Source organism: Marmota monax, unplaced genomic scaffold (genome assembly GCF_021218885.2).
Source record: "Marmota monax isolate L192 unplaced genomic scaffold, Marmota_monax_Labrador192_F-V1.1 WCK01_AAM20220418_F8-fsc00019, whole genome shotgun sequence".
NCBI classification, from domain to species: domain Eukaryota; kingdom Metazoa; phylum Chordata; class Mammalia; order Rodentia; family Sciuridae; genus Marmota; species Marmota monax.
Window position 1 is genome coordinate 5,854,529 of NW_026695242.1, and position 26,686 is coordinate 5,881,214.

Sequence of the window (26,686 nt, forward strand, 5' to 3'; positions counted from 1 at the left end):
TTTAAGCATATGCACAATATAATTTTTGAAAATGGTTCAGTTTAACCAAATAGTAAATATACCCAATTTATACTCTTTGTTACTCTCTATAGATTCTTTTTTGTGTCCTAAGTATTTCTTTTTAAATGGGAAAAAGAAGAAACCTATAACATTTTTCAACAAGGCTATCTTTTGGAAGACATTTTGGAATCATATTTTAGAAATCTTAAAATAACATACTCTTTGATTCAATGGTTTCATTTGTAGGGATATCATTTAAGGACATGAATTATAAGATTTAGCTATAAGAACTATCATCACAGAGGGGTTGGAGGTGTGACATAGTGGTAGAGTGCATGCTTAGCATGCTGAAGGCCCTGGGTTCATTCCTAAGTTTAAAAAAATTATCACTGACTCGTTTATAATTGCCCCAAATCAAAACTAGCCCCAATTGTTTCAAAATAGAGGATTTAAAATGGGTTGCTTAATAATGTTTTTTTCGTGAATGGATTACTATGAAGTTTTTTTTAAAAAAATACTTTTTTAAAATATTTATTTTTTAGGTGTAGATGGACACAACACAATGACTTTATTTTTTATGTGGTCCTGAGGATCGAACCCGGGTCCCGCCCATGCTAGGCGAGTGCTCCACCACTGAGCCACAATCCCAGCCCCCAATGAAGTTTTTAATGTTGAAGAAAATGGAAAATGTGCACAATAAAATGTTAAGCATAAAAAAGATTACAAAATGTGTACAGTAATTTCATAAAAACTACATACATGTGGCAGAGGATCTACATACCCCTCAATATCCATTATTTCCTTCTTTTCCTGGTAAAATCTAATTAATCCTAATTTAATTCAAGCAGGCAATATACCCTCAAAGACTACACTTCCCAGCTACCTCGCAGCTAGATGCAGTCAGATATAGCAGAATTATTATGTGGGACTCTGGAAAGGATGCATAAAGGGAACTGGCATGGCTAAAAAAAGGTACCCTTTTGCACGTTTTCCTTTCCTCCTTTCTGCTATGTCATGTTTGAAGCTCTATCACCCATCTTGGATCACAAAGAAAACTTCAGGGAAAACACTGTGAGCTAGGATGGTGAAGCAGAAGGACGAAAGGAGTCAGTCCCTGAAAACACCACGCTATTACTATACTATATTTAGAGTACCTTCCTCCAGACTTCTTTTACATGAAGAGAAATAAACTTCTGTCTTACTTAAGCCATTTAACAGAGTATAGAGTACAGGATTCATAGGAAGTGGTTTATCGTCTGGTGAGGCCAGACTGTGAAATACTTTTGAAACAGCCCACAATTTTTAAAATTTGGCTGAAATCAAAAGCTCAGAATTGGCCAAGTGTGGTGGTACATGCCTATAATATCAGATTCAGGAGGCTGAGGCACGAGGATCACAAGTTTGAGGCCAGCCTCAGCAACTTAGCAAGACCCTGTCTCAAAATAAAAAACAAGGACTGGAGATGTAACTCAGTGATAAAATGCCCCTGGGTTCAATCTCTAGTACCTAAATAGATAAATGCAAGCTTAGAATTGTTTTAGTTCCTGAACTTCTCATACCAAGGATGGAAGCTGAGGGGCTGCCCCATGGCCCAGATGGGCACTGGGGAAACAGATTGTGACATGCTTCTGATTACCACAACATAGCTAAATCTATATATGTTTATTCCCTGCTTTTTGTCCCATTGTGCCCCCTCTACTCTCATAAAACCTACTATGCCCCTGAACACTTGAAGATGGAGATTTGAGAAAGAAAATGTCTCTTCTATCTTCCTGGGAGCCAGCTTTGAAAAAAATCTGTTATTCTAGCCAACCTGCCTTCTGAGCATTAGTAGAATATGACTAGTGATAAAGTCTTTCCTTCTTGGTATCACTTTGTGTATCAATTCAGTAATTTATAGCAATGGAGAGTGTCAAAATTCTTGCATTAGAAGATCACTGTGGTGGTGGTGAAGAAGAAAAGGGGGTTAGGAGGCTATTGAAAAGATGGAGCAAGAGCTAGTAAGCTGACAAGAGCCTGGGCCACAGCAGGAGACATGCAGATGGAAGGGTAAGGGCTAAGGGGCACAGTCGGCACAACCAATACACCTAAACCAGCTGGTATTACAATTTATAAACTCCTTTAAATATGAGATTTAAGGTTAAGTGTTTTGAAATTCTAAAACAGTGGTTCCCAAATTCTGGTCAACAGATTTATGTTAATCTTTGACAAAATTTTTATTTATCTAAACAAAAATGAGTAAAATATGGATAATGACCAGCAAGACTACCCATATAGCCTTTCTTTTTCTTTTTCTTTTTTTTTTAAAGAGAGAGAGAGAGAGAGAGAGAGAGAGAGAGAGAGAATTTTAATATTTATTTTTTTGGGGACACAACATCTTGGTTTGTATGTGGTGCTGAGGATCGAACCCGGGCCGCACGCATGCCAGGCAAGTGCGCTACCACTTGAGCCACATCCCCAGCCCCCATATAGCCTTTCTTGAAAAGGACTATCCTTGAGATTATGTACATCATGATTTTTTGCATTATTTCTTTTCTTTTATAAAGTAATGATAATAGGGTCTTTTTACTTTAACATGACAAAATTGAAGGTTGTCAGTTGAGTACTCAACATTCCGTACGTCATTGTACTATTATATTATTCCATAATATATCATTTTTAGTTGGTGTTTTTTTTTTTTTTTTTTTTAAAATATTTTGAGACTTTCAGAAAGAGATTGAGGGTTCTTTTTATTTTTTTATTTTTTTTTTTTAAGAGAGAGTGAGAGAGTGAGCGAGAGAAAGAGAGAGAGAGAATTTTTCAACGTTTATTTTTCAGTTCTCGGCGGACACAACATCTTCGTTGGTATGTGGTGCTGAGGATCGAACCCGGGCCACACGCATGCCAGGCGAGCGCGCTACCGCCTGAGCCACATCCCCAGCCCTAGTTGGTGTTTACTAATGAAATTTTTTGCTTTGGGAAAAAAAAAAGGTATAGGTATGTGGGCGGCTGGCTAGGTGAGATGGCACCTGGCTGCTTCTGCTCCTGCTGGGTTCTTCACTGTTGTTTGAAGTCAGGGTCTGCGCTGGACCAGACAAAGACCTTAACCACCAGAACAAGGAACCGCTGGTAGCTGCCCAGCAACTGAAGCCACAGCCTGCTGGTGTGCAGGGGCCAAGAAAGGATGTACTCCAGCAGCCCCAGTTCATACAAATAATGAAGAGTCAGCTACCCAAAATAATTTGGGATTTATTCATGCATTTGTTGCTGCCATATCAGTCATCATTGTGTCTGAATTGGGTGATAAGACATTTTTCATAGCCACCATCATGGCGATGCGCTATAACTGATTGACAGTGTTGGCTGGGCTATGCTTGGCCCTGATGACTTGCTTATCAGTTCTCTTTGGCTATGCCACCACCATCATCCCCAGGGTGTACAGATATTATGTCTTAACTGCATTATTTGCCATTTTTGGCATTAGAATGCTTCGGGAAGGCTTAAAGATAAGCCCAGATGCAGGTCAAGAGGAACTGGAAGAAGTTCAAGCAGAACTAAAGAAGAAGGATGAAGGATTTCAATGAACCAAACTCTTAAATGGATCAGGAGATGTTGAAACGGGTACAAGCACAACAATACCTCAGAAAACGTGGCTGCATTTTATTTCACCCATTTTTGTTCAAGCTCTTATACTAACATCCTTAGCAGAATGGGGAGATCTCTCTCATCTCACTACAATTGTTCTGGCAGCTAGAGAGGATCCCTAGGGTGTAGTGGTGGGTGGAACAATGGGACACTGCTTATACACTGGATTGGCAGTAATTGGAGGAAGGAATGATAACACAAAAATCTCTGACAGAACTGTGATGATCATAGGAGGTGTTGTGTTTTTGGCGTTTGCATTTTCTGCACTATTTATGTGTCCTGATTCTGGTTTTCAACACACTATTTGTTCATCTATATTTAGTATAAGGTAACTATTGTCTTTCTGCACATAGTATACATAACAACTAAAAGTGATGGAAAATACTGTATTTTGTAGCAATGATTTGTGAGTTTGACCCATTTAATGAAAGTATTATGTCCAAAACAGTTAATCACGGATTTTATTTGTAAAATGGATTTTTAAAAGAAACCTGACTTCTCAGCGTAGACTTTTTGGGCAGCATAATTATGTCAGTATAGTCCCCATTTCTGTTTTGTATGTACAGAACCATTGTGCAGTGGGGTCTACCACTTGGTTTCTTTTAATATGACCCATTTATAAGGAATATATTCTCCTTGGTCACTGAGGCATTTCAGATGTTTACCTTAAAAATTTCCTTGTGGAAAGAATGAATTAACTTCTTTTTTAGGGCTGGGGTTGTGGTTAAGTGGTAGTGTGCTTGCCTAGTATGTGTGAGGCACTGGGTTCAAGTCTCGGCACCACATATAAATGAATAAAATAAAGGTCCACTGACAATTAGAAAAGATTTTTAAAAAAAATTTTTTAAAAAAAATATTTCCCTAAGCCAGTAAGCAATAGTTTAATCATGTCTTTTCAAAATTAGATTGTTTTTAAAAAAGAGACAAATAAGGTAATACTTATTATATAAATATAATGATGCAATTAGAATTGTTTGCTAAGTCCATTCTTTCTTTTAATTGGGTAGGACACCCAATACGAAAATAGTCAATATTTGATAATGTGGAATTACCAAATTAAAAGAGAATACTATGAATTATTAATATTTTTTCTATATTGAATAAATAATGTAACATAGATACAATGTAAATAAAAGTGGTATGACCAGTGGCGGGGGGCGGGGTGGACAATTACAGGCCTTTCTGTTAAAAAAAGAAATTTCAGCCAGATAAGAAGGGAAAATGTTTCCATTTCCAGTAAAGCTGCAACATAAAACAAGTTAATATTATACATCATAAACTTGTCTTGCTAATGTATTCTCTAACAAAGGAATTTCAATCATTGGACTTTGGAGATTTACTGTGCCTGAAAATAACCTTTAACTTCTTAAATATCTATAATTCTTTTGTTTTACAAAAAGATAATAGTGGTCTTACCCAATAATATGTTGCTCTGGTAGTAATATTTAAATTGAGATCTGGGGCTGGGGATGTGGCTCAAGCGGTAGCGCGCTCGCCTGGCATGTGTGCAGCCCAGGTTCGATCCTCAGCACCACATACAAACAAAGATGTTGTGTCTGCCGAAAACTAAAAAATAAATATTAAAAAAAATTCTCTCTCTCTCTCTTAAAAAAAAAATGAGATCTGTTTTCTTGGAAGAAAAAAAAAAATTGGCACTTTATTCTGCCCTTCCAGCATGGAGGATAAAATGACTTTGCTAGGCTTCTTGATTAAAAAGAGCTTCATTTGAAGCCACTCCCTCCATGTATAGGCCTTAGGAGGCAGAGTTTGCAGACTTCATGGAGGAAGCTGTGATATTCTCTAGAGTGGTCGGATTGAACAAGTAGTCAAAAGCTCTCCTTCCTATATCATTTTTTTTTTTGGTACTGGTGATTGAACTCAAGGCACTCGACTACTGAGCCACATCCTCAGCTCTATTTTGTATTTTGTTTTTAGAGACGGGCTCACTGAGTTGCTTAGTACCTTGTTTTTGCTGAGGTTGGATTTGAACTCATGATCCTCCTGTCTCAGCCTCCCAAGCCGCTGGAATTACAGGCGTGCGCCACCAGGCCTGGCTGCAGCCTAGTATCTTAAAAGTACAGCTGGCCACTCTCAGCTTTATGTTAGACCAACCTTATCTCCAATGGAACTCTAGAAATGACTGCAATAAAGGAAATTTACATGAAGGTGGATTTATGATGCTAAGAGGAAGTAAACATAACCCTAAATAGGAAATATGATTGTGGATGGCTCTATACGAAGAATTGAAGTAGAATGTCTCCATCAGTGCTTTACATCTTAAAAAAAAAAAAAAAAAAATCTGACTTGCAATTTGCCTGAGTAACTCTTGCATTTAGAATCGTTGTAAAAAAAAAAAAAATCAAAGAAAACGAAAGCAAAATCTGTAATTTGTAATGAGAAACATGAAGGAGAAGGACTATAACATTAGCAGCTATACCTTACTACTTGAATGATGTGGTAAAAAACGTAAGATTTATCATGTTTAAGTATATGGTTCAGTAGTGTTAAGTATATTCACATTGCTGTACAACAGATCTCTATAATTCATTTTGCAAAACTGAAATTCTAACACCGATTAAACTCTCTCTTCTTGCTCCCTAATCTAATGAACATCTTTCTACTTTGTTTTTAGGATTCTGACTATATTAGTTGTTACTTCATATGAGAGAACTCATACATTATTTTCCCCTTTATAATTGCTTATTTCACTTAGCATAATGTTTTAGACGCAAGTCCAAACTGTAGGATGTGACAGGATTTTCCTTTTTAAGGCTGCATTTATAATATTCCATTATATATATATAATGCTTTTTAAATTTATATATGACAGCGCAATGCATTACAATTCTTTATTAGACATATAGAGCACATTTTTTCATATCTCTGATTGTATACAAAGTATAATTCACAACAATTCATGTCTTCATACATGTACTTTGGATAATAATGATCATCACATTCCACCATCATCTCTAACCCCATGCCCTTTCCCTTCCCCCCCAACACCTCTGCCCTATCTAGAGTTCATCTCTTCCTCCCATGCTCCCTCTCCCTATCCCACTATGCATCAACCTCCTTATATCAAACAAACCATTTGGCATTTGGTTATTTGGGATTGGCTAACTTCACTTAGCATTATCTTCTCTAACTCCATCCATTTACCTGCAAATGCTATGATTTTATTCTCTTTTATTGCTGAGTAATATTCCATTGTGTATATATGTTACATTTTTTTTAATCCACTCATCTATTTAAGGGCCTCTAGGTTGGTTCCACAGTTTAACTATTGTGAATTGTGCTGCCATAAACATTGATGTAGCCCTGTCCCTGTAGTATGCTGTTTTAAGTCCTTTGGGTATAGACTGAGGAGAGGGAGAGCTGGATCAAATGGTGGTTCCATTCCCAATTTTCCAAGAAATCTCCACACTGCTCTCCATATTGGCTGCACCGATTTGCAGTCTCACCAGCAGTGTATTAGTGTACCTTTCTCCCCACAACCTCGCGAACACTTATTGTTTGTCTTCATAATAGCTGCCATTCTGACTGGAGTGAGATGAAATCTTAAAGTGGTTTTGATTTACATTTCTCTAATTGCTAATGATGATGAACATTTTTTCATATATTTGTTAATTGATTGTATATCATCATCTGAGTGTCTATTCAGGTCCATGGCCCATTTATTGATTGGGTTATTTTTTTTTTAGTGTTTAAGTTTTTGAGTTCTTTATACACCCTAGAGATTAGTGCTCTACCTGATATGTGAAGGGTAAAGATTTGCTCCTAAGATGTAAGCTCTCTATTCACCTCACAGATTGTTTCTTTTGCTGAGAAGAAACTTTTTAATTTGAGTCCATCCCATTTATTGATTCTTGATTTTAATTCTTCCACCAAAGGAGTCTTATTAAGGAAGCTGGGGCCTAATCCCACATGATGGAGATCAGGGCCTACTTTTTCTTCTATTAGACACAGTGTGTCTGGTTTTATTCCTAGGTCCTTAATCCACTTTGAGTTGAGTTTTTTGCATGGTGAGAGATAGGGGTTTAATTTCATTTTGTTGTATATGGAATTCTAGTTTTTGCAAGCACCATTTGTTCTTTTCTCCAATGGATGTTTTTAGTATACCTTTGTCTACTATAGGATAATTGAAATTTTGTGGGTTAGTGTCTGTGTCCTCTATTCTGTACCACTGGTCCACCAGTCTGTTTTCATGCCAATATCATGCTGTTTTTGTTACTATTGCTCTGTAGTATAGTTTAAGGTCTGGTATAGTGATGCCACCTGGTGTACTCTTCCTGCTAAGGATTGCTTTAGCTATTCTGGGTCTCTTATTTTTCTAGATGAATTTCATGATTGCTTTTTCTATTTCTATGAGGAATATCATTGGGATTTTGATCAGAATTGTAGTGAATCTGTATAGTGCTTTTGAAAGTATGATCATTCTGATAATATTAATTCTGCCTATCCAAGAGCAAGGTAGATCTTTCCATCTTCTAAGGTCTTCTTTGATTTCTTTCTTTAGGGTTCTGTAATTTTCATTATATAGATCTTTTACCTTTTTCGTTGAGTCCCAGGTGGTGTTTTTTTTTTTTTTCCTTTTCTTTTTTGAGGCTATTGTAAATGGGGTAGTTTTCCTCGTTTCCATTTCTGAGGATTTGTCACTGACATACAGAAATGACTTTGATTTATGGGTGTTGATTTTATATCCTACTACTTTGCTGAATTCATTCACTAGTTCTAGAAGTTTTCTGGTGGAACTTCTAAGGTCTCCTAGGTATAGAATCCTATCATCAGCAAATAGCGACAATTTGAGTTCTTCTTTTCCTATGTGTATCCCTTTAATTTCTTTTGTCTAATAGCTCTGGCCAGTGTTTCAAAAACTATGTTAAATAGAAGTGGAGAAAGAGGGAATCCTTGTCTTGTTCCAGTTTTTAGAGGGAATGCCTTCAATTTTTCTCCATTTAGAATGATGTTGGCCTGGGGGTTAGCATAGATAGCTATTACGATGTTGAGATATGTTCCTGTTACCCCTAGTTTTTCTAGTGTTTTGAACATAAAGAGGTGCTGTATTTTGTTGAATGCTTTTTCTGTGTCTATTGAGATGATCATACGATTCTTATCTTTGAGTTTATTGATGTGATGAATTACATTTAGTGATTTCCATATGCTGAACCAACCTTGCATCCCTGGGATGAATCCCACTTAATCGCGGTGCACAATCTTCTTGATATGTTTTAGTATTCAATTTGCCAGAATTTTATTGAGAATTTTTGCATCTATAATCATTAGAGATATTGGTCTGAAGTTTTCTTTTTTGATGTGTCTTTGCCTGGTTTTGGAACCAGGGTGATATTGGCCTCATAGAATGAGTTTGGAAGTGCTCCCTCTTTTTCTATTTCCTGAAATAAATCGGGAGAGTATTGTTATTAGTTCTTTAAAGGTCTTGTAGAACTCAGCTCTGTATCCATCAGGTCCTGGGCTTTTCTTGGTTGGTAGACTTTTGATGGCATCTTTTATTTCGTCACTTGAAATTGATCTGTTTAAACTGCATATATCATCCTGATTCAATTTGGACAAATTATGACTCTAGAAATTTGTCAATGCCTTTGATATTTTCTATTTTATTGGAGTACAAGTTTTCAAAATAATTTCTAATTTCTTCTGTATTTCTTTAGTGTCTGTCGTGATATTTCCTTTTTTATCACATATGTTAGTAATTTGAGTTTTCTCTCTCCTTCTCTTCATTAGCATGGCTAAGGGTCTGTCAATTTTATTTATTTTTTCAAAGAATCAACTTTTTGTTTTGTCAATTTTTTCAATTGTTTGTTTCAATTTCATTGATTTCAGCTCTGATTTTAATTATTTCCTGTCTTCTACTGCTTTTGGTACTAATTTGTTCTTTTTCTAGGGCTTTGAGATGTAATGTTAAGTCATTTATTTGTTGACTTTTTCTTCTTTTAAGGAATGAACTCCATGCAATGAACTTTCCTCTTATAACTGCTTTCATAGTGTCCCAGAGATTTTGATATGTTGTATCTGTGTTCTCATTCACCTCTAAAACTTTCTAAATCTCTTCCTTTATGTCTTCTGCAACCCATTGTTCATTCAGTAGCATATTATTTAGTCTCCTGGTGTTGGAGTGAATTTTATTTCTTATTTTATCATTGATTTCTAATTTCATTCCCTTATGATCTGATAGAATGCAGGGTAGTATCTCTACTTTTTTATATTTACTAAGAGTTGCTTTGTGGCATAATATATGGTCTATTTTAGACAAGAATCCATGTGCTGCTGAGAAGAAAGTGTATTCTCGGGCTAGGGTTGTGGCTCAGTAGTACAGCGCTTGCCTAGCATGTTCGAAGCCCTGGGTTCGATCCTCAGCACCACATAAAAATAAACAAAATAAAGCTATTGTGTCCAACTAAAAATACATATATTTTTTTAAAACAGAAAGTGTATTCTCTCATTGAAGGATGAAATATTCTATATATGTCAATTAAGTCTAAGTTATTGATTGTATTGAGTTCTATAGTTTTTTTCTTTTCCTTTTGTGTGGAAGATCTATCTAGCGATGAAAGATGTGAATTGAAGTCACCCCAGATTACTGTGTTGTGGTCTATTTGACTCTTGAATTGAGAAGAATTTGTGTGATGAACGTAGATGCTCCATTGGCATATATATTTATAATTGTTAAGTCTTGTTGGTGTATGGTTCCCTTGAGTAGTATGTATTGTCCTTCTTTATCCTTTTTTGTTGACTTTAGTTTGAAGTCTACTTTATTTGATATGAAACCTCTGCTTGCCTCCTCAGTCCATGTGAGTGGTATGATTTTTCCCAACCTTTCACCTTCAGTCTATGGAGGCAGCATATTGTTGCATATTTTTTTTTTATCCAATCTGCTATTCCATGTCTTCTGATTGATGAGTGTAGGCCATTAACATTCAGGGTTATTATTGAGACATAATTTGTATTCCCAGCCATTTTTGTTTATTTTTGGTAGATTTTTCCTTTAGTGTAATACCTCTCTGCTGATTTCATCATTGTTTTTCATTTCCTCTTTGTGGAATATTTTGCTGAAGATGTTCTGTAGTGCAGGCTTTCTAGTTGTAAACTCTTCTGTTTACTATGAAAGGTTTTTTTTTTTTTTTCCATCATCAAATCTAAAGCTCAGTTTTGCTGGATGTAAGATTCTTGGTTGGCATCCATTTTCTTTCAGAGCTTGGTGTATGTTGTTCCATGATCTCCTGGCTTTGAGGGTCTTGGCTGAAATATCTGCTGAGATACGAATTGGTCTCCCCTATATGTGATCTGATTCCTCTCTCTTGTGGCTTCTAAGATTCGATCCTTATTCTGTATGCTAGGCATTTTCATTATAATGTGCCTTGATATAGATATGTTGTAATTTTGTACTTTTGGTGTCCTGTAAGCCTCTTGTATTTGGTTTTCCAATTCATTCTTCATGCTTGGGAAATTTTCTGATATTATCTCATTGAAGAGATTGTGCATTCCTTTGGTTTGAAACTCTGTGCCTTCCTCTACCCCAATAACACTTAGATTTGGTCTTCTGATGCTGTCCCGTAATTCTTAAATGTTCTGTTCATGGTTTCTTACTATCTTCACTGTGAGATCAACTTTATTTTCTAGATTGTATACTTTGTCTTCATTATCTGACTTTCTTTCTTCTAAGTGATCTAGTCTGTTGGGTATGCTTTCTACTGAGTTTTTTAATTTGATTTATTGAATCCTTCATTTCAAGGATTTCTGTTGTTGTTTTTTTTTTCAGAGTCTCTCTCTCTTGAAGTAATTTTTTGCTACCTGTATTTAATGCTCTCTTATCTCTTTGTTGAAGAGATCAATTTTTGCCTGTATTTGCTCATTTAGGTAATTCTTTAATTCACAAATCATTTTAATTATGAACCTTCTGAACTCCTTTTCTGACATTTCATCAACTTCGCAGTCCATAGGTTCTGTTATTATAGTATCCTGTTTGTTTGGGCACTTTCCTCCCTTGTGTTTTCAAGATGTCTATGTGTCTTCCTTTCTTGTAGTGTGGACCTGAGATATTACAGTTTCTTCCCTATATTCTTGTAGTACCCATGTAGATTGTCTGTACCTCACCTTATGTTGGGCTTCCAGACCCTGCTGGTGTCCTTCAGTGTATGCTACTTCATCTAAGGTTGGTGGCGGCAATATCAGAAGTAACTGTGTGGGGAAGGCTATGGCAATGACTGCCGTGTCCAAGATGAAAGTGGGTTAGGCTTAAGCTCCCAGGTGTGTGTGGGGGTGGGGGGGGCGCAAACTCAGACCTATTCTGAACCTGGGTCCTGTGCAAGTCAGTGTGGACAGATCTGGGCTGGGCCTGACTCCAGCGGTAATTTGTTGGACTGAAGGGGCAGACCTGTGCCAGAAGCTAGGCTCTGGCAGGTGTTTGCCCTGCTGGTGGAGGGGTAGACCAGGTCCTGCTGTGAGCCTGGATCCTGTGTGAGCTGGTGTGGGCGGTCTCTGCTTTTTTCTTTTTTTAATCTATTCTTCTGTCAATAGATATTTGGGTTGTTTCCATCTCTTGGCTACTCTAAGTGATACTGGAATCAATATGAATGTGCAAATATATATTTGGGATCTTGTTTTGTATTCTTTTGGATATATATCCAGAAGAAGGATTCCTAGATTTATATGGTAATTCTATTTTAAATTTTTTGAGAAATCTCCATACTGTTTTCCATAATGGCTATACCATTTTACATTCTTATAAACAGTGAACCAAGGTTCCAATTTCTCTGTATCCTTGTCAACACTTATTTTCTATTCCTTTGATGGTGGTCATCCTGATGGACATGAGGTGTGATACTGCAAAGTTTTGATTTGCATTTCACATGCATGGTAATCATTTGAATATGTTTGGAGAATTGTCCAAGAATCAAATCTTGTTCATTTTTCAATTGGGTTACCATTTGTGTGTGTGTGTGTGTGTGTGTATGTGTGTGTGTGTTACAGAAGTTCCTTATATTTTTTGGATATTAATCTTTTATGATATAAATTTGCAAATATTTTCTCCCATTCCATGTGTTGCTTTTTCATTCTTTGATGCAGAGAAGTATTTATATGTCATATAGTCCCATATGTCTATTTTTGCTTTGGTCTGTTCTTTTGATTTTATATCCAAGAAATCACTGTCAAATCTCATGTCTTGAAGCTTTCCCTCTATGTTTTATAGTTCTTATAATTTTTATCAGAAGTTTTATAATTTCTTATAATTAGGTCTTTAATTGTTTAGGGTTAATATTTTGTATTTATATAAGGTAAGGGAGGGAAGGGTCCAACTTCATTCTTTTGAATGTGGACATCTAGTTTCCCCAACACCATTTGTTGAAGAAAACTGTCCTTTCCTCATTGGTCTTGGCACTCTTGTTGAAAATAATTTAATCATGTATTCAAGTGTTTATTTCAGAGGTTTTTATTAATAATTTTAAGGGTTATAATTCTGCCTACTGTCATATACTTTAGATAATTTTTATTTAAACTAAGTATAGACAAGCCCCTTAAGCTAACTAGAAGCAACAGAATGCATAGATTTTTTCAAGTAGAAATACCTTCAAGTTCATTTTCTTTAGGGTCCTTTTTTAGCCTGTTTTCCCTATATATTGCCACCGTATTCCAAAGTTTTAGCTTCCTCAAATTTTATTTTGACTAGACACTAATATTTATTTTGGTTGGTAAGTCTGTTTTACAACCATAATTTTAATTTATATTGCATCTTCATGTATTTTATAGTCATATAAATATAGCCTACTTTTTTAAAAAAATATATTTATTTTTTAGTTTTCGGCGGACACAACATCTTTGTTTGTATGTGGTGCTGAGGATCGAACCCGGGCCACACGCATGCCAGGCGAGCGCACTACGACTTGAGCCACATCCCCAGCCCTACCCTACTTTTGATTTAGTAAAAAAAGAGAAAAAAGAAAACTGAATGCTAACCATGCTCTAGGCACTGTGCTAGGTGTTAAGAGATACAGAAAACTCGATTTTATATTACTGTGTTAACTATGGTACAACTTTTCTCTAGCCCAAGAATGCCTTAAATAGAAACTGAACCAAATACCTAGTTTAGTGTGTTTGAAATATGAAAGAAAACCAATGTTTGGAGACTTGCTAAATGAGAGCGAGAAAATGACAGAAGATAAAAGTAGAGAAGTAGGCAGGGATCAGCTTATGATATCATTTTAGATTTTCTCTTAAATTCAATGGTAAACTACTTAAAGTTTTAAATAGAAAAAAAATCTACACTAAATTTTAAAAATCTGACATAGAGTGGCAAAATAAATATATGAACTGTTATTTTTGTAAAAATTCCTAGTGGTTGATAAACCTCATATTTTTTGGCAATCTGATTTGTTAAACTGAAAAACTAAAAGCAAATTCATAACACATTTTTCCTACAATTCTCACAACGAAAAGTGGCAAAATAGCAGTAGTATCACCAACTTATACATCCTCACCACCCAAATTTTGTTCTTTAATTCTAATAGCATCTTGAAGGAATCAGGGCTCCTTGAAGTTCAGCTGATGCCATGTCTTAAAGGAGAAAAAAATTAAGGATGGGCCTGGAACATCTTACTGTAACCAGAAAGCATGTCAAAACAAAAATAAGGTACTAGCTTGAAGTGGTCAAGGTGTAACAATTAGAGCATTAATAATAATTACAGTTAAATAAACTACGAAAGTATTTTGAAATGCTATGAGTTCATAATGTACTCAAGAATAGATGAAGTACTGGGGCTGGGGTTGTGGCTCAGTGGTAGAACACTTGCCTAACATGCATGAGGCACTGGGTTCAATCCTCAGCACTACATAAATATAAACTAAAGATATTGTGTCCATTTAAAACTAAAAAATAAATATAAAAAAAAGAATAGATGAAATATTGAATATAGACAGAGTAGTTGTTACATGAAAAAAGTAAATGTGGATTATGTTTAATTTTTTATTTCTTTCAGTGAATAGTGGCATGGTAATATAACTGCATAATCTATGTATGTGTCTCTGTATAATGTATACACAGATATTTGTTTTATCTATGTAAGTAATTATTGAGAACTGTAAGTTTAATAGCCTAGACAAAATAGATCCAAAAATAAAAAGATCAGTCAGCAGTGGTGGCAGCAGGTAGAAAGGAAAGATAATAATATGTTGAAGAATGATGAGTTACTCAGGTAACCTAAAAAGGGGGAGTTAACTGCTCAGACTTGATTCTTTATATTTTTGAAGAAAAAAATCTCTAAGCGGACCTACTGCTCCAGTTATAAAATAATGCACATAAAAAAGTTTATACTAACATTTAAAGAAAATATATCTTAATGACAACAGAATTTTGGTCAGAAGAAATAAAAGGATAAATTATATCTGTGGGAGACATTGGGTTTAAATTTATATGAAAGGAGTAAACTTAAGAAGTTTTGTTGATATAATATATGAGTTTAAATTTAAAAAGAAAACCAGCAGCTTGAGTTTATATTACTTTGAGAAAAGCAAACAATTCCATTCTCTGACCAAAAATCAGCTGACAATGCAGATTCCATAATCTTCGTCTGTGACAAGTTACATTTAACTGAAAGCCCAGAAGGCACCCAAAGTAAGTTCTAGTCTTAGAAGATATTAAATAAGTAGGAAAAAATATAGAAATAATTTTTAAAATGAATTTAAAAACTATAGTATTACATTTTATAATATATTTAAATAAGCATAGGTTTAGAAATAATCCTAGTTGAATATTTTTACTATAAGATTTGAGGCATTCCAAAAATTTAGCCACTTAAAAATTATTTTGAAGTTTAATTCTGGTTCTGTAAAGGGATTAAGTTATAATTAAGTTTTTTAAAAAATCACTTTTAAAATATAGTTTCCAAAAAAATATTAAAGTGTGACCCCTAAATTTTTAACAACCATTCTATTTACACATTTATTCCAGAGGGGAAGTGCCTATATTTATGAATAGATGTAGATATAGAGATATACAGATACAGATAAATAGATCTGAATAACAAATATATCCCTCAACTGCAGGAAATGTTTCAATTTTTTGAACAAAAAATTATATAACATAATTTTAATATACACAAAAACTATGACCAATCTTACAGAATTTTCTGTGCTTTATTAAATACCAAGAAGTATAATTATCTTAATCCTTAGTTCAATCAGTAGAAAATAATATTTGCATGTCAGGATATTGAAACACATACATAATAGAATACTTACATTCCTGAATCTCTTTCTTGAGACAAGGCTGCTTCATGTGAAGCTGAAATAGCAGGTGGGGATCTAGGATATAATCCATAACCTTCACTTGGAGTAATTATCTGTTTACCCAGAATCCTTCAAAATGAAAACATACAGACTGTTAAACACCTTCACTTGGCATACATACAAAAACTAGTCATTTCTGGAACAAATCTGATGGCTCTACATAGAAGTCCAGTACATATTAGTTTGACATTGATTAAGAGTAATTCTTTGGGGGCAGGTACTGGGGACTGAACTCAGGGGCATTCAACCACTAAGCCTCATTCCCAGTCCTATTTTGTATTTTATTTAGAGACAGGGTCTCACTGAGTTGCTTAACACCTCACTTTTGCTGAGACTGGCTTTGAACTTGTAACCCTCCTGCCTCTGCCCCTCGAGCTGCTGGGATAATAGGCGTGTGCCACCGCACCTGGCTCAAGAATAATTCTTCAGATAAAATGTGAATCCTTACCACAGGTATATCTCTCTCTTCAACAAAATGGAGATAGAAAAGATAAAGCAACAGCCTGGGAGTTTTTGAAAACCCTAAGGAAAAAATAAATACACAAAAGGGGAAAAAACAGGAAAAAAATAAACCCAAGGAAACTGAGCAAACTTTCGGAATTTGCCCTTAATCCTCTATAATAATCTGCATAAACAAATATATTTTCTGACCATCTTGTTCAAAAGTAGAGTTCTTTAGAAACTCCTGATACACAGATCTCAGCTACTGGTATAGAAATAGTTTCACTCAACCAGGATAGCATATTGGTAGCTATGGAACCTTCCACCAACTTGAGTATTCATTCTCTCAGTTGAGCCTTTACACCACATGGCCTTGTTCACATTCATTAAAATAATATCCAATAGATATTTCAGAATATAAGCTTTTTTAGAAATGCACTTTTTAATTTTAGTCTTAGCCATGAATACAAGACAATGGTAGACTTCAATACCTGAGGTGAGGAAAGCTAGATGTCCACTGTTGGCACTCTTCTTGTAGACTCTTGGTATGCACACTTGACTTTTGCTCATATAAGAGCTCATCAATGGCTGTGAACATGGCCTGGACTTTTTCAGTGGCATTTTTATCAAGTTCCTAGAAGAAAATACCCCCCAAAATATTTAGGTGACCTTCAACCTCTGTTAACAATGTAAAGACTGAAAGCAATCAGATTTTGTTTTGTTTAATAAAATATTTAGTCCATTTGAAATATTACTGTGTTTACATGAAAGAAAAGTAGTTATGGAATTTTCAGAACTCATGTAATTTTCAGAGCTCATGGAATTTTCAGATGTCTTTTCTATTCCTGTTTAAAGAAAATTTACAGAAATATGTTTTTTAAAAAGTAACAATTTCTTCTTCATATAAATACTATTTATTGTAAACATTTTTTTAAAAGTACAGAAAAGTATAAAGAAAAACTTAAAATTTTCTAATGAAGCAGACCAGGTACCCCCACCCAAAAGACCCTTGCCATAATTAAGCTTATCCTCTGTCAGATCAGCAGGATGTCTTGCAAAGGTTATTGTGGTTGAAATTCTTTCTTGTAAATGCCAGGTTTGCACACAAAAGGTATAACAGAATTAGTCTGTAAGCTTGTTGTACAAAATATATTATCTATGTTTTCTTGGTAAAAACTTACGTGACCTGTGTCTGTCCTTAGAACTTAAGAAATTATTTTATGCAAACTCCTCCAGCATGTAAACTTCCAAGGCCCCACCCCCCACAATGGGTATAAAGTTCAAAGAATTTCCAAAATCTTGGTTCAGAGAATTTTTAAAAAAATATTTTTAGTTGCAGACAAACACAAAGCCTTTATTTTATTTATTTATTTTATGAGGTGCTAAGGATCAAACCCAGTGCCTCACACGTGCTAGGCAAGTGCTATACGACTGAGCCACAACCCCCGCTCCCCAGAGAATGTTTTAGGCTATGCAATAGCCTCTCTAGACCCTGCAGTCAATAAACCTGCTTCCTGAAAATTCCTCAGGTGTACAGATTCTTCTGTCCTGTTTCACTACAATTCCACAAAAGTTAATGATTATTATTTTTATTATTATGTTATTATTATTGAGATGTCTCCCCAAACTCCTGGGCTCAGGCAATCTTCCTGCCTCAGCTTCCTGAGTAGCTGGCACTACCAGTGTGTGCCACCATACCTGGCTTTGATGACTGCTAATTTTAGTATAGTTGCTTGGTTCTAGTATTTTTTAGAACAAAAAATTCTGTATATATTACTTAGTATTGTGCATCTTTCACTTGACAATTTATGTTATACACTTGAGCCCTGTAACCTGTCAGAGGAGCTAGGCACTGTAGCACAGGCCTGTAATCCCAGCAATTTGGAAAGCTAAGGCAGGAGGATCACAAGTTCAAGGCCAGCCTCAGCAACACAGCAAGGCCCTCAGAAATATAGTGAGATCCTATCTCAAAATAAAATAAGGACTAGGATATGGCTCAGAGGTAAAGTGTCCCTGGATTTAATCCCCAGTAAAAACCCACCCCACCCCCACCAAAAAAAGAGAACAGTCAGAGGGAAGGCTATAAAATGTGGAACTAACTAATCATGTTATCATGTTATTTTTTAATTTCCTGCTTACCTTTACTGCAGCTATATTTATTATGTGCCCTTTTACATTTCACTGGAAGAAAAGTTATACTTTCTTCTAAAAGGATAAAATGAGAACTATGTATTTTCACTGTAAAAATTAAAATCAGGGGCTGGGGTTGTGGTTCAGTAGTAGAGTGCCCATCTTGCACGTGTGAGGCACTGGGTTCAATCCTCAGTACCACATAAAAATAAATAAGTAAATGTATTGTGTCCATCTACAACTAAACAAATATTTTGAAAAAGAGAATTAAAATAAGTCTCTTCTCAGTAGAAATATATTTGGGAATCATTTTTAAAAAAAAATCTGGCCAGACACAAGTCTGTAACCCCAGTGGTCAGGAGGCTAAGGCAGGAGGATCACAAGATTTGTCTGTTTTACTTACAGTTTTTCAGAGAACTAACTTTTGACTACATGTTAGTTTTCTCTATTTTTTTTATGTCATTAATTTCCAGTTTAATCAATATTTCCTTCTTTCTGCTTGCTTTAGATTTAGTTTGTCCATTTTTAGTTTCTTAAGGTGGAAACTTACGAACTTCAGATTCTCTTTTTTCTATAAGCATTTAGAACCATTAATTTGTTTCCTTTTAAATTTTTTTATTTGTTCTTTTTAGATAGACGTGACACTCCATTAATTTATTTCTAAGCACCACTTTAACTGTGTCCCATAAATTTTGATATTTTGCTTTTTCATTTTCATTTAGTGAAAAATATTTTTTTAGTTTTCCCTTGCAGATTTCCCTTCCAAACAGCATTTGGGGATATTCCACATTTCTGCTTTTTATTTCCAACTTAATTCCATTGGTATTAGAGAACATACTTTAAATCCTTTTAGATTTACAACACTTTTTTAAAAATGTGTTTGAAGCATATATAGAGTACATATTCTGCTGTCATTTAGGTCAAGTTGGTTCATAGTGCTATTCATCTCCTCAGTAATCTTTGCTAATCTTTTGTCTAGTTTATTTTTTAAGTATTAAGAGTAGGGTATTGGGTTTCTAGCTATAATTGTGCTTATTTCTCCTTGGAATTCTGTTCATTTATGCTTCGTGAACTTTAAGTTATTGAGTATGTATAATTTATAATTGCTGTATTTTACTAATGACTGAAACCTTTTATCATTACAAAATATTCCTTGTTTCTGGTATTTTTTCTTGTCTTAAAGTTTATCTTCTCTGAGTTCTAATTCAAGCAGTGCTTACTTTCTTTTATTTTTAACTTATTGAGGATTGATTCCAGTGGTGCTTTACTACTGAGCTATAACCCATCCCTTTTTTAAAAAATATTTTTTTAGTTGTAGATGAACACAGTACCTCTATTTTATTTATATATTTTTATGTGGTACTGAGGATTGAACCCAGAGCCTCATTCAAGCTAGGCAAGCACTCTACCACCGAGCCACAACCCCAGCCCCCAACCCATCCCTTTTTAAATTTTGAGACAAGGTCTGGTTAAGTTGCCCAGGCTGGTCTTGAACTTGAAATCCTGTAATCCTCCTATCTCAGACTCCTGAGTAACTGAGATTAGAAGTAGGCACCTCCATGCATGACTGCCCCAGCTTTTAATTTCTGGGTTCCCTCTATCTTCTTCTGCACTTGCATGCATCTTATTTCCCAGATCCTTTTAATAAACTTCTAGATAATCTGCCAATCCATTGTCTGTAACCTCAGCCTGTCTGAGCCACTGTTCTTCCCAAATTTGCTATTGTTGTTGACAATGCTATTAAGCACACAGTTTGTCTAAGCTTTACTCTAGATCCTTCTCTGGCACTAAAGCTGCTAGCTTTCATAGCTTGTCTCCCTAGAGAAACAGACTCTCATTGTTCTTAACCCAAGCCCTATTGATTTCTATAAATAATTGTTTATTTTTTAGTTGTATACTTTTGGTAAACTTTCAAAGTCCTTAAATAGCTGCATTCACCACCTTAATCTAATTTTATTATTGTCTTTGGGGGGAGAGGATTTGTTAAAACTACTCACTCTGATAAATTATAAATTCCCCCTCATAATTTTCTCTTATTATATTGTCTTCATCAGGTTTTAGCATCAAGATTATGCTGACCTCATAAAATGAGTTGAGAAGTATTCCTTCTATTTTTTGGAAAAAGTTTGTGCCGTTGTTATTTCTACCACAAATGGATAGATTTCAACTGGGCCTAAAGCTTTCTCTGTGTGAGAATTGTTTGATTTAATTTCCTTAGTAATAACCTTAAAAAAGGAAATTTGTATTATAGTCACCCATCCTTTGAGCTATAATTACTTCTATAAGCCCCATCTTTATACATCTTATATGCATTATATATACATATCTTATATGTCAATATATATTAAATATAAGCATTTTTTGCCTCAGTCAGTATCTTTTAAAGAAATCAGCTAAAAATAAAGAATTTGACATTTACCCATTTATTTACAATTTCTGGTACTCTTCTCTCCCTCCCTGACAGATTCCAGCTGCTTCTTTTGCCCTGAACTCTGGTATCTGCTCCTCAGCACAATGGGAACATCATTGCTTTGCTTGGACTCTGACTCACTATTGCATAGTCAGAAAACTCCCCAGGCAGGTAGCCAAGGAAAATAAGAGGTCATCAGAGTAGGAGGATGGCCTGCTGGGCAATATGAGACTTAGAGGGCTCAGAGGCCTTGAACATGTTAAAAGGGTATTTCAAATTACTTTGGCAGTGAAGCAAATTACTCCAAAACTCAACAGCAAAAATCACTTATTATCTCTCCAGGTTTATATGGGTCAGGAATTTGTGTAGATCTCAACAGGAATGGCTTATCTCTGCTCTGTATCATCTGTGGCCTCAGTCAAAAGACTCAAAGGCTGGGAGCTAAAATCATCTGAAGGCTCATTCACTAATACAATGGCAACTGAGGCTGGCTTATAACTGCAGACTTTAATTCCTTTCCATAGTGCTTTTTCATGTCTGTAACTGAACTTTCTTACAAATGGTGGTTAAATTCTGAGATCTACCACTCAAAGACAGAAAGACACTGAGATCTACCACTCAAAGACAGAGACAGAAATAGGCAAGCAGAAACTGCAGTGTCTTCTAACCTAGAAAGTCAAGTAGCATCACTTTCACTTTGTTCTAATGACTGAGGCAGTTAAAAGGGACATCCAGGTTCTAGGAGAAAGAACATGGCTTTTGAAAATATAATCTACCCACAATGGAAATAAGATGTTGCAGGATGAGCACTACTGAAAATCAATGTCCCTTTGGGAAGGCAATCAGCTTGTAATGTTGAAATTAGAATGGAGAGAGGAAGGCTACCGCATGGGGAGTAGGTGGAGTAAGAGAGGCCAAGGGCAAAAAAAGGTACCCCAAAGGGGGTCAAACCAGTATGAGTGTCTGAGTCCAAGCAGGCTGAGAAAATCCAAATGGTAAAAGGATACAGGGGGGAGTGACCCATTGCAGGGTGAAAAGGGCATATGCAGAGAGTAGGAGACAGTGGCAATAGTGGGAAACTGGTTACATTCAGGGAAATTAATCAAATAGATAAATGTATTAAGGATGATGAGAGCCAGGTTTATGTCAGATAAAGAAGCTACAAATATGGAAAGGGGAAAACTAATATGAACCTTATCATGTAAGATTGGAATAGGAGGACTACAAGTATTCCCTGGTTCTGTCCACTAGGAAGGGTTGGGCATCCATGACAAGAAAAAATTAGTACACATATCCAGCACACAAATCTTGTTTTCTAAATATCCCAATTCTGGGGCAAAATACAAAATAAGCCTAAAATATCTTGTGTCAGAAAGTAAATGCTCAAAGAAGAAGGGGAATAGGTCAAAATGGCATAGAAGCCATTTTGCAAGGGTTTTCATTGGCCAAATTTGGGATAATTCGAACTTCAAGATAAATAATAATGATGTGTAACTCATTGAGTAAAATGGAAATCCATGAGTCCCACTGATACAAATAAATAAGTTGAAAGTTTGATGAGAAACAGAAAAGCAACATAATTTCAAAATAACTCCCCATAAAATACCTTTCCATGCAAATGCAAATGAGTAAGTTGGAAGATCTCACCTTAATGAAGTAACCAAGGTGAAGACCATAAATACTGAGATAAAAGGCATTATGTGCCACCTACTGGAGCACAATAAGAAAAATATGTTCATTTCTGTGCTATCATTTTAAAGAATGATTCAAGATTGAAGGAGCAAAAGAGGATAGGATAATGTGAACTGAACTTTTGTTATAAAGGATATTATTAGTACAATTGGTAACACTAGAATAGGGCCTGAGGATTAGATGGCAGTAATATATCATTACTTTCCTGATTTTAGTAGTTGCATTCTGATAGAAGAATGTCCTTATTTGTACACATTATTTCCTTATTCATAAGAAATACACGTTAAAATATCAGGTGTGGGGGGGTATTATGTCATTCAAATTGTTGTGGAAAAATAGTTCAACTTGAGGGCTGGGGTTGTGGCTCAGTGGTACAGCACTTGCCTAGCATGTGTGAGGCCCTGGATTCAATCCTCAGCACCTCATTAAAAAAAAAAAAAAAATACAAATAAAGGTAGTGGGTCCAATTACAACTAAAAAAAATTTAAAATAAAAAAGAATTGCAACTTTAATTCAAAACCTGAATTTTGGGGGCTGGTAATGTGACTCAAGTGGTAGCGTGTTTGCGTAGCATGAGTGAGGCACTGGGTTCGATTCTCAGCACCACATAAAAATAAAATAAAGATATTGTGTCTGCCTAAAACTAAAAAATAAACATATATATTGAAAAAACCTTGAATTTTGTTACATATAAAATAATGCATTTCAAAGGAATTTTCTACTCTGACATTCATATGATTATATCTGCAGTGAAGTCTTTGCAATAATATGAGGAAAACATCAATATTATTTATTTACTAACTAGAAATATTGAAAATCATAATTATTATAATAAATATCAAAAATAAATATATTCTTCAAAGAGTTAAACACCGAATTTTCATATGACCTAGCGATTCTCCTTGTTATATACCTAAGATTATTCAAAATATAGGCACACCAAAAATATCTGTACACAAATGTTCATACTAGCATTATTAATAAAAGTCAGAAAGTAGAAACCCATTAGCTGAAAAACAGATAAGATTTGGTAATCTATGCAATATAATTTTTTAAAATAAATTTTTAGGTACTGTATCACTGAAGTACATCTGATCCCCAGCAATTTTTTTTTTTTTTTTTTGGTAGTTGTGGATGGACAACATGCCTTATTTTATTTGTATTTTTATGTGGTACTAAGGATGGAACCCAGTGCCTCACATATGCTAGGCAAGTGCTCTGTCACTTAGCTACAGCCTCAGCCCTGCAATAAAATTTATTAACAAGAATAAAGTACTGATTAATTTATAATATGAATGAACCTTGAAACTATTGTGCTAATTGAAAGATGCCAGATACAAAAAGCTATAGTATAATTTATTTATATGAAAATGCCAGAATAGGCCATTCCACAGAAACAGACAGCAGATTAGTGGTTGCATGGGCCGGGGGAGTGACAGCTAAGGGGTACAGGACTTCTTTCTGAAGTGATAAAAACATAGTAAGATTAGATAGTAATGATGGTTGAACAACTCTGTGAATATACTAAAAAATATTCATATACTTTAAAAGGGTAAATTTTATAGGGTATGAATAAGTAGAATAAAGTTAATAAAAATTGAATGTTATTAAGTAGATAAGAAATACAAACAACAAGAAATACAAACAAGAAGTCTTAAGTTATAATTTCAAAACATTATACCATCCAAAGTCCCTAGAAACTAATCCCTAACAAATGTACAGTACCCCTTTACTGATACAATAATGAAAACCTTACTAAAATATATTAAACAAGATATAAATAGTTTTTTTTTATTAAGTTGAAAGATTAATATACCAAGGACATGTTTAAAACTCAATATAATAAAGATGGCAGTTTTTCTCAAATTGACCTATGCAATTTTAAAAACTTTCTATTTTTTATATTAAAATATGGGTCAAGACAATTATGTGCAATGTGGTATTACTGAACAATTCAGTAATACTACCAGACAATGTGGATTATTATACAGCTATCGTTATATATAATTGTTATATAGTTATAGTTAAAACCAATAAATGAGCTTAGGATAGGACAATTTAGAGAGTCTGGAAATAACTCTTTCATATTTTAAAATTTGATTTATAACAGAGGTAAGCATGGCAGACAGAGGGAAAAGAATAAACAGCTCCACTGGAATATCATCACTTATGTATAGGAGAAGGTAAAAAATTTATTTGTATAATTTTAGAGAACCCATTGATGGGGTACTACCGATATTTTGATAGGAAGGAATCATATATACTAAGCAGTCTGTTGTATATGGGACATTTCTACACAGTAACCATACCCAAAATGTCCCTGCTTAGAAATCCTGACCTAGTAAATAAATGGTGCTGAAACAATTCATTATGCATATGGAAAAAAGTAGGATTATGTCTCTGCTACATACCATAACAAAAGACAATTGTGGGTGGATTAAAGAACTAAATGTAAAAATTATGAAAATTATAAAAATCCCACACTAGAAAAAGGTATTTGTAAAGTATTTTTTAAAAGGATGAGTATTTCAGTCATGAATTGCATTTGGTTACCACTGAAAATAACAGTGGCTTAAATAAGATAATTTTCTCTCATAAAAAATTAAGTTTAGAGGTAGGAATTAAAAAGTTGATACAGTGGCTCCAGGGATATCAAGGACCCAGTTTCTCCTACCATTTCCAATCTTCAATTAATACTTCATGGTCTGAGATGGCTGCTATATTTTTAGCCATAGTTCCATGATTCAGACAGGAATTAGAAGCAAGAGATAACTGGAAAAAAAAAAAAATGGCACTCCATAAAGCCCTACCTCCTGACTTCTATGTAACAGAGACTGGGAAATATAATTTTCAACTTGGTCCAAAGTTCAAAATTCTATAGCTCTATAGGGAGAGTAGATATAATAGCAAAATCTAAGGTTCTGTTATAAGTAGTATTTGGAATAAGTTCAGCAAACTGTGGTCAATAGGATAAATCCAGCCCATCACCTATTTACAAACGAAGTTTTATTGGAACACATTCAGTCTCTTTATTTACACACTGTTTATAGCTGCTTTCTGAATACAGTGAGAGATGAAGGTCCAGATAGTCTACAAAGCCTAAAGTATTTACTATGTAGCTCTTTAAAGACAAATGCAACCACCCTTGATCTTAAAAAAAAAAAAAAATCAGTGAATTAAAAAGGTAAACATGAAAAATTGTTAAAAACCTATGAAAAATCTTATACTATTCCATTTTTCCTGACTAGTGAAGAAATGAAGGTAGAAAGTGAAATGATTATATTTGAATTTTTAAAAACCTGTTACATAATAATTAAAATAAAATGTTACATAATAAAATAATATAAAAAAGCAAGGGAATGGATATATCTGTATGACATTTTTATAACTTAAAAAGAGACAACTATCACAATATAGAAATAAATGATGGAAATACATATAGTCAGTGCACTAAATCCTTCATATAAGGCATCAACTTCATTCCTTCAGAATAAAATTTAAATTCTTTCCATGGTCTATAAGACCCTACACCATGTACTTCTGCTTACCTCTCTGATCTCATTTTTGTGCTTTTCTGCCCCTGGTTCACCATCTTCCAGCCACTCTGATGTTTTCTTCAGTTTCAAGAACATGCCATACATTTTGCCTTGGAAGTATGAACTACTTCACCTTGGGGTAGAAAGTTCTTTTTCTCACTCTTTTCATGGCTAACTCTTCAATATTTAAGTCTCACTCAAATCTATCCTACCCGATATTTCTATATAAAGTGAATTCCTCTATACTATTTCAGCACCTGTCATCTTCCTTAGAGCTCTTACCACCTTTTGTATCTTATTTCCTTTTGTCAATCTCCCTCATAAGACTATTAAGTATTAGAAGCCTCACTTGGCCCCATATCCCCCAAGCCAATAGGTATAGTAAAAACAAATGTGCTCAATAAGGTTCAGTGAAAACAAACGTGTTCAATAAATGTTTTTAAACAAATGAATAAAAAAATGAAAACCCAAATATTAGAAAATAAGGGAAAACTTCAATTATAATATATTAACACCAAGAAATATAACTATTCAAATAGATAGGCATGAA

The 26,686-nt window shown here is 34.7% G+C and overlaps 1 protein-coding gene across 4 annotated transcripts in view; it reads right to left on the minus strand.

Moving 5' to 3' along the window:
- Positions 1-26,686, minus strand: part of Fam149b1 (family with sequence similarity 149 member B1) — a 51,226-nt gene that overhangs the window by 16,763 nt on the left and 7,777 nt on the right. For all 4 annotated transcript variants that reach the window (XM_046419622.2, XM_046419623.2, XM_046419621.2 and 1 more), the window contains 2 exons: positions 16,860-17,002; positions 15,880-15,996 (listed from right to left, as the gene is read on the minus strand). In XM_046419622.2, the coding sequence (XP_046275578.1) occupies positions 15,880-15,996; positions 16,860-17,002 (260 nt within the window). The remainder of the gene's footprint in view (positions 1-15,879; positions 15,997-16,859; positions 17,003-26,686) is intronic.